Raw genomic sequence first — 8,903 nt, forward strand, 5'->3', positions numbered from 1 at the left:
ATCATGAACGTATGTTCGCTTTCCTTTGCTGTTGTACAGCTGTGAGACCAACAGACTCTCCATGAAATATACCAAACAGATAGAGGCCCCCGGACAAGTTCAGCTGGTTGGCATCGAACAAGAATCATACTTAGTGACACGCCAGGGCTACCCTGGCGTGTCCTTCTCTAATGTCAACTGGTGAAGTCTCTGTGGTTGCGATCGATGACCCTTTCCTCATGAAGTTCCCAGGGTGGGTTCGGGAGAAGTCCGACGATGGCGAATATGCCCGCTGTCCTAAATGTGGGAGACTCATTAAGATAAGTAAGAAGTCTTCCAGTGGTGTCAAGTATCACCAAGAGTCTTGCGGGAAAAGGAAGCGCAGCGATCCTAGCAAAACTGGGAACAAGGAGAATCAAGCAGAGTGCAGAGAGGCGCTATATCAGTTTGTGGCGCACTCTGGCGTCCCGCTCTGCACCGTTGAAAATGAATACTTCAAACGCCTACTACGGTGCTTGAATCCACATTTCGAGGCTCCTAGCCGCCGAGATCTAGTTCGTCAATTGCGAGACAGAGTCGCCAATCACGTAGAGATGGTGCAAAGTAATTCAGCTACTCGGTCATGCTTGAACTGGTCGCGTGGTAACCACGCCGTGGTTTGCTCTCAGAAAGGCTCGACGGAGTCTCTCAAATAAGCCTGAGTATCGACGCGTGGTCGAGAAGCAGCCGTTCGAGCTTTCTATGTGAGCGATTGATATAGCGGATTTTTAATGCTGAGCTTCCAGGTATAACAGCACACTTTGTCAGAACCGACAAAGTCCGCCGTCAGATTGTGGATTTTAGACGCATCCAAGGCCGTCATACGGCCAGCAATCTTGCCGGAGAGTTAATGAATACGATAACGGAGACTGGGATCGGAGACAGGATTTGCAGCGTGACCAGTGATGCAGCTTCGGTCAATATCAAGATGATGAAGCTGATTGAGCAAGAGCCTGGGACCATTATCCACGTATTATGTGTGGGGCACAAACTCCACCTATCGGTCACTAATGGTCTGGGTCTGTGGTCTTGCAAAACCATCGATGGAGATGAGACCAGGTCCAGTCAGCAGACCGAAGATAGCTCCTCCGACGAAGACGGGGATCCGGACGACATCCTCGCAGAAGCTGAGTCCGATTCGGATGCTGAAGATATAGACGAGTCTTCTGACCTCGCGTGGTCGCGGGGTGTGGAAACAACTGATGATAGAAGATGTCGACAGTGGGGTGTTGCACTTCTGAAAGCTCGGGCTAACGGTCGGCTCCTACGTCAGTCCTCCGTTGCGAGCAGCCTGCTATCTGAGTGCATGAGAGCCGAAGGTATTGTGAGGCAGCAAGTCTGCCCCCGGGACATCAACATCCGTTGGAATAGCACCTACCGCATGGTACAGTGGTATGTAGAATATCGCCCGGTCTTCAGTCTCTTCCAAACCCGTTGTCAAGCTTTGCCGAGGTCGGACAACTTGCACAAGCATTTCCGCAAGTTCGCGTTGACAGTTCCTGATTTTGAGTCTCTGCAGAACTTGGCGTCAGTTTTGTGCCATTTCGAGGATGCCACCCGCCTGTTTTCTGGATCGTCGTACTGTACGCTCAGTCTTATTAGACCGGTGGTGAAGGGCCTACTCCAGAAGTGCAGCGGTGCAGCCTGCACCGTGCAGGTGGGCGCTCGCAGTTATGCCGGATCAAGGATCGTGTGCATGAGAGCTTGAACAACTACTTCAAGTTTTGCTTGATTGAGACGGACTCGGGCATTCTTCACCATGCCTGCGTGGCTGCATCCTATCTCCATCCTGCATTCGCCGATACGGAGGACGAGGACTCTGCTCAAGATTCTATCAGAAAATGTATGGCTTTCTTTGGCATCAGTGACAGTGCTCTTGACGCTGACGACTCCCCATCAACTAGTAGGCATGGGGTAGAGGGTACTTTGTTGGGTGCCCTTAATCGCAGAGATCTCAGGAGGACAACAACGGCTGTGACGGGTCTGTCTCGCGAGTTGATCGCATACGAGCAGAGGTTGAGATCCGAGTCTGCCGTGCACTCGGATTTCCTCGGCTTCTGGGCAGGCTGCCCAGATTTGCCCATTCTCACTAAGGTTGCTGTTGCCCTTGCAACAATTCCTGGAAGTAGTTGCAGCTGCGAAGATAGCTTCAGCCTAGCTGGATCTTTATCGAGAAGCACGTGATTACGACCTTAATGCTTTTGAAGAGCCATTAGCTCTGCTATCGGCCCCTAGTATTCTTTTACTCTGTGACACATATTATGTGTTAGCGTCCCATTGCTGTGTGTCTTTCTGGTCTTCCGTAGTTGTATAAGTGATATTATAGCATGATTTGCTGGAGTTGTTTCGCGTTTCTTTGAAGAAGATGTGTTTTAACCAACTTCTAGTATCAAAAGCTAGAAAATCCGCCGTAAACCGTAAATCGCATCCGTAACCGTGAATTGAAATATTTTACGACTCGTAAATCGTAACGGAATTCGTAATTTACGGCGATTTTGCCCATCTATACCAGGGTACAGAGCAGCAGTAGAAGACAAAATAGGTCTCGCTGGTGCAGCCCTACACACGCTGTGGCATATGTGACGATCTCATCATATCGGGCTGGATAGGGAAAAGAAATCACGCGTTCTGCGGTATTTGCGTTCTCCGTCCATGAAGCGAAGCTGTTAGGAATAAATGAAGGAGGAGACCAAATGCACAAGACCGCGCTTCTGCTGCAGAAGTTCTGCAAAAGCAGAAATTGGAAAACAAGGGGGGAGACGAAGAAAAACCCTCCCACTATTGTGGCACTGCGATAGTAGAAGTTGCTTCTCGCTTCAACTCAACATATTGCTCAATTAGTAATGACCCATCGGCTTCTTCATTCCTCATCAAGGTCTGGTCAGTCGTTGAGCTCTTCTCATCCGATTGTGCAGACTCTGGCAGGACCAGCAGGCTCTGCCGAGTCGTCCGTCCGACCTGCGGCCCGAAGTGTCAGGCAATGCGACCAAGCGAGGCCCCCGGATGACTGAGAATTGGCCACTAAGTGAGCTGTGCTCACCACATGCAGTCCGCCAGCTTATGGTCAGCCGCTCAGTCAACGTGGGGACAAAGGAAGCAGCATCAGAAACCATATGTGCTACTGTGGAACTCCCTGATGAATGGTCATAGTAAGCACGTTTGATAGGGATGTTCGATCGTGGTCTCGTTTGGAAGTCTCCGCACGGGTTCTTTATCCCCTCCACTCGAATGAACACAATGCAATTCTGTCCTGAGAAGGGAACCATGCATCAACCTTGGTCGGAGCCGAATTCGCGGGGGGGTCCACCGTCCACATCATTCAATATCCGCCCCTCGCCAATACTCTCTATCATGCACAATGACGATGATGTTGTAGATGGCGGGGTTAGCCTCCAGAGGTCAAACAGGCCAGCCCCCATGCGATTGAGCATCTAATAGCCATAGTATGGCAGCCATACTTTCTCACTCGTTGAACACATCGTCATACTCTCGACATCTCAATCTTCTAGGGATCAGCGTGGGGTAACAGCGTAAGGCACTCAACCAAATCGATGGTCTCGTAACTTACGAGTCGTAAGAATCTGTCCATGGTAGTTATAGCACGCCGCCACGAACTGCACAGAGAGCGGATATAGAATCTCTATTAGAGGTGAGCTAGCCTGTTGGCTGATATAAGGCGTAATGTTGTTGTTGAGTATCGTTCAGAGGGATCCAGGCGCAACCTCACTCTCTCATACAGCACCTCGCTTGATGGAATCCCGAGCGATGAGGCCAGTTTCATTAGCTTCCTCGCCGTAGCTTCGCTCGACTGGGATTGCTATGTGACTCACAATTCTTAATCGGATGCTAGCATTAGCAAGAAAACGTTCGAGTCGACTGCAAGCGAGAGCCAGCCAGGAGAGTAACCTTCGCCAATAAAATGTTTCTCGCAATCTGGAAGCTGATTAGCACACTCCATCTAATTCCCTCCTGCGATGACTGTTTCCAAGCAGTGAACAATGGTGCCGTCCTCTCAACCACATGCCATAGTCTAGGGTGTATGGTTTGATTGGTATGCTGAGGGTGCCTGTGTTGTATGAACAATGGTGCCGTCCTCTCAACCACATGCCATAGTCTAGGGTGTATGGTTTGATTGGTATGCTGAGGGTGCCTGTGTTGTAGTGAAGAGGAATTCTGCACTAGACGACGCTCTTGTTGCGGCTGCAAGGAGGTTCTTGCAGTTGTTGTTACCTCATGCAGTCAGTTTGGGCGTGGACCATTCTGGCCTTGGCCAGGGCGAGAGGGCTCAACCGTGAGCATGAACTGATATCCGAGCTCGGCCGATCTCTTGAGAAGCTCAGTACGTCCGAGCTTTTTCTACCTCAGCTGTCGTGCCGTGCATCATTGCATCGCCAATTCGAAACTCAGATACCTCGCTTAGTGGTACACATGGTGCTGTCGTTCTGTCTGAGGAAATGAGGATTATAATCGCGGAGGCTCTACCGGGAGCCGAACAGTACATGTGAGCCGTACCCCTGTACGGTAGAATTCATGCATGATTCGACAAGTGCCACAGAACCAGTCCATCCGAAGGTCGTGCAAAGGAGGAAGTTCAGATCCTGGACCTCGCTATCACTGAGGAGATGTATCCTCTCCTGGTGGATCCTCGACCGCCTCTGCGAGATGTGATTACATTGCAGCGGTCTTTTCTGCTTCTGATGGCGTTTCTCAGGCGCGGCTCATAGAGGCCGCCAATGGCGTGCTACACGCTCGTCTGCTCGAGTTGGATGGTCACAAACACCTCGGCAAATCACTGCTTCTTACGGTTAACCTGGATAACTCCTTGAAAGTTCGAGCGATGCTCAGCAGAGGATTTGATACCGTGAACAGATAATCGATCATCGTTCGGGAAGAATCTTGTCGTCGACCAAACTTCAAGGAGAGGCCACCGCGGTAGGCATGATGATGGTGTACAGCTCCACCGAGGAGAAGTGAGCAGCCATCATCTGAGCATCAATGTTCGCAGGCAACATCAGGGTCGTTACTTTGGTCACGGACGACGAGGAAAAAGTCTATATCTATGACGTGCGAGTCGAAACTCAAGGTGGAGTCCAACCAGAGGTTTCATGTGAATGTAACCAGAAAAGCCTGGACTTGTTGTCCTGGAGATCTTGTCAGTGAGGGGCGCGTGGTCACTCTCCGAGGCCGTCCAGGAGAAGGTTGATACTGAAGGCCAATGCTATGTCGATACTGATGATGCTAAGCCATGCCTTGTTAACGTTCCGAGGAGGCATCGAGTCACGGCTGCTACCTTCACCGCACGGGACAGGTATTTGGCCGTCTACAACGAGCTCCTCCTCCAGTGTGCCCTGCTGCCAGATCCGTTTCCTTCTACGTCTTCGGAACCTCATCGGGGCATATAGCAGTGTTCACGAAGAATGGGGAGTTCCAAGGTCCGCTGTTGGTTCGCGAATGCACCACAAGCCTTGTAGGTCGAATACTGGTCACCCGCTCAGCAGGAGGAGTTGTGGACTTGGGCCAGGGAGGTGCCTACGGATCCCAACCCTGGTGGCTCTCGAAAAAGGAATTTGGGCATTTCTCGGTCGTAAGATCCGTGTTGGACCTTTCTGTTCTATATACCTCTCAGCCAACATTGAACTCAATGTCACGAGCACCATGTGGCGGTTGGGCTGGCAACGCCTCGAGCATCTTCGTTGAGCGTTATGGCGCCAGAACAGCCTTCGTGTCACTCACCAACGGCGAGGTGCATGATTATTCGCTCTCGCTGTCCTGCTTCTCCTCCTCTGGATATCAGGGCTGGGTATTCGCCACTCAGCACAGAACACATAGACATACTAGCAAGACATGTGAACTCCTATATAAGCTGCCACGGCTTCCACTACCGGATGGCGAGTATACCAACCGCGTCATCGTCAGCGGTAGCTTAGCCCTTATCGGAGCGGTGAGTTGAGAGGCAAACACTGTGGTCAGCGGCATCTTAGGTTCGACGACCCTTTGTAGAATATCTACCAAGATCGAACATCCATATGAAGAATTCCCTGTAAAAAGGCCTCTAGCCGGCTATTTGAATTCCAACTGCAACGGTCGAATTTGATACTCCAACAGTTACTTAGTCAACCTCGCAGAGCTCGAAGCCGGGAGCTATTCCACAGCTATCGGTTATCGTGTTGACCTTTCGAAAGGAGTACCGTTGGCATTCATTGACTTCTTCGTTCACAGTTCGCAACCGTCGTTCCAACGGACAGCCAATCCTGCGCAGAATTCGCGTAACTGATGTTAGCTTGCACTTTTCGAAGGGCTGGACTTTGGTTTTTATTTTGAGATTTCACATATTAGGATGGATCCCCGAGACCCGTGTGGGAATTCTGGACGCTACAGTTGGCTTCATCACAGAGGATAACGTGTATGTGATTCACACGGATGCCTGCCAATACGTGCTTCACCGTTCGCAGAGTGGCCCTTGCCGATCTGTCCGTTGAAGAGCCATATAGGCGTCCTCAGAACAGGGCGGATCAGGGATGGTGGGTCGCTGCTCTTTCGAAGGTAGACTCATCCTAGAGGTTCGCGCAGAGTTGAGACGAGTGAGTTAATCTTCAGATGCTATTCACTCTGATAGGAGTCGGCGGAGTGGTAATGTATCAATTCCGCAAGCGCAACAAATACGGCGCAGGGCGGACCGACAGCTTGGAAGAAATCGATGAATGTGCTGTTGATTGGCCTACTCGTTGTATAGTCCGTTATATAGTCGTGAAAAGCTGTGAGGATATAATCGTGCACAGGGGCCTCAATTGGCATTCATGGTGGAGAGTTTAATAGTTGCTATTGGACGTTAGGTACTTTGAGAGACATAATCGAGCGTGCTCGAGGCCTCCGAGACGAAGGTTGAGAAGTCATCACGAGCGGTTTCATATTTGACGATTTGCATCCTGTTGTCTCTATCCCTGCCGGGTTCGATCCCCAGTAGCAGAGGTTTTCCAGTCTTTTTCACACGTTCAATTCTGCGAATCAATTCATTTCGGGAACATCACGGTTTGCTGATCTTTCACCAACTGAGTACGACATGAGAAACTCCTCTACCACTAATCATTAGATACACAGCGCGGCCTTTGGTCCAAGACTGTTATCACGTTCCTAGCCTCCATCCACCATCAATTGCGGATCGCCGTGGCGCTTACAGTTTTCTTACGCCCTTCTGGGTCTTTCTACGCCCATAACCGTTTCACAGAAGGGACGGAAGGTTTCCCACCGATCGTTAGTGCTGGCATCTTTCCAATGGTACGTACTGGCTGCGTACTGGATGTAGCAGAGTTACTTCTTTCGTACCTACCCTATGTTCAGCAAGATAACTTCCTTCATATCTGCGTCGCTCCAATCCCTGATACCCTCGAGACGCGAACCTGTTGATGGTGGAGTTCCCGCTAACCGACCCTCCAAGCGGTCTAGAGAAGTGATGATGTATTCGGATAGGCTTATGCGGTAGTTCGGCTCAACGTCAGACCCGTGGTGGTCGTGCTCCATCCAAGACACGCAGACGGCAGTCGCACGTGAGCTTCGGTACAGCAAAGAGAACTCGAGTCATACACTACTCTCCTAGTCTGGTCCCATCCGAGGGTGAGTTGGCTGATTGCTACAGCAGTAATGGATTGTCGCATTTGTCTTTAGTCCCGGCCTCACCGCCGTTACAACACATGTCGGCCGAGCAGCAAAGGGCGTATAAGGCAGGAGAAGTTGTTGTCAAGGAGGAACCCGAAGACGACGTGAAGATCTCTCCTCTCGGGTCGAGAAGGCGGAGCCGTCGTAGATCGATTCCTGGAAGGTCGAGTCCTCACAGTAAGTCGTCGCATCATATATCCGCGTCAGTATTATGCCCATGTATACTAGAACTCAACCACTCTTCTCGTTGTAGGAGGGAGTAAAGGAGTGAAAAGGAGTATTGTGTCGTTCGCAGGGACTCACGTGCAGGCGCTTCATCCAGCGCAAGAGGGAGGACATACCAGAAGCGGAAGGAGAGTGCAACGGCCGAAGTTCTTTTCCCCTGATGGGGAGATGGTTCCGAGTGATACTAACAAATATGTTATAGTTCTCTCCGACTCGGAAAGTGACTAGACTATAATGGACTCGAGGCATCTCTCGTGGTCCCATACGTGCATGAGAGAGTCATTATTTATTATGCAAGGTTGATGACTTATAATTGAGAATTTTCTCTGATCATGTAATCTGTTTATGCGAGTGGGTTAACGATGGGAAGGTAAACGTATTGAGGGGTGTTACGAAAGTGTTCATATCCGCGACATTATATTGATGAAGCACTCAAAGAAATATGATGCTACGTGGAGGCGGAGTTGTTATCTCTTCAGTATGCCAGTTGTAGTATCCAGCACGTAGAATTTGAGTGGAATTTTATGTTTACCATATAACATGAATAGATTTTATGTGGTTTCATGTTAGAGGTTTGTAACATAGCTCTACTCACGTTACTCGCAACTACAATCCTGAATACTTGACAAACATTCCTTGCACAAGCTCACTGGAACGATCTCGACTATACTCTCTTCCGTAAGTGTGCAAACATGTCTCTCCCCATCTCTTGTGATGTGGATAACGATCGATATAGGTCGCCTATATCGATGCACCTACAATAGGTGCATATATGCGCTTGAGGGTGGGATATAATCATAAGCCATATCAGCGTCAACGTGCCACAGAGTTTAAAATGTCGCGACCTTCCGCTATACTTCAAACCACCGTCATGTTGCTAGAATTCTTGTGAACCGAAAGTCCAAGGGTAATGTACAGGCTGATGTCACACGAATGGTGCACTCCTTTGGCGGCTTATGCTAAGCGAATGATGTGCTACTCTGGAAGGTTGTGTACAGAGGGTTAAC

The 8,903-nt window shown here is 50.0% G+C and overlaps 2 protein-coding genes across 2 annotated transcripts; both read left to right on the forward strand.

Moving 5' to 3' along the window:
* Positions 1 to 170: 170 nt before the first annotated feature.
* On the forward strand, positions 171 to 1,726 carry Pmar_PMAR029020 (hypothetical protein; the record flags this gene model as incomplete). Its single annotated transcript, XM_002775869.1, has 3 exons — positions 171 to 403; positions 648 to 722; positions 823 to 1,726. 3 exons carry the CDS (start codon positions 171 to 173, stop codon positions 1,724 to 1,726), a joined length of 1,212 nt encoding a protein of 403 aa, XP_002775915.1.
* Positions 1,727 to 6,438: 4,712 nt separating this feature from the next.
* Pmar_PMAR029021 (hypothetical protein) lies at positions 6,439 to 8,124 on the forward strand (the record flags this gene model as incomplete). Its single annotated transcript, XM_002775870.1, has 6 exons — positions 6,439 to 6,561; positions 6,616 to 6,775; positions 7,109 to 7,293; positions 7,515 to 7,629; positions 7,681 to 7,848; positions 7,967 to 8,124. 6 exons carry the CDS (start codon positions 6,439 to 6,441, stop codon positions 8,122 to 8,124), a joined length of 909 nt encoding a protein of 302 aa, XP_002775916.1.
* Positions 8,125 to 8,903: the final 779 nt, after the last annotated feature.

This window comes from Perkinsus marinus (genome assembly GCF_000006405.1).
Source record: "Perkinsus marinus ATCC 50983 genomic scaffold scf_1104296955288, whole genome shotgun sequence".
In the NCBI taxonomy this organism is placed as follows: domain Eukaryota; phylum Perkinsozoa; order Perkinsida; family Perkinsidae; genus Perkinsus; species Perkinsus marinus.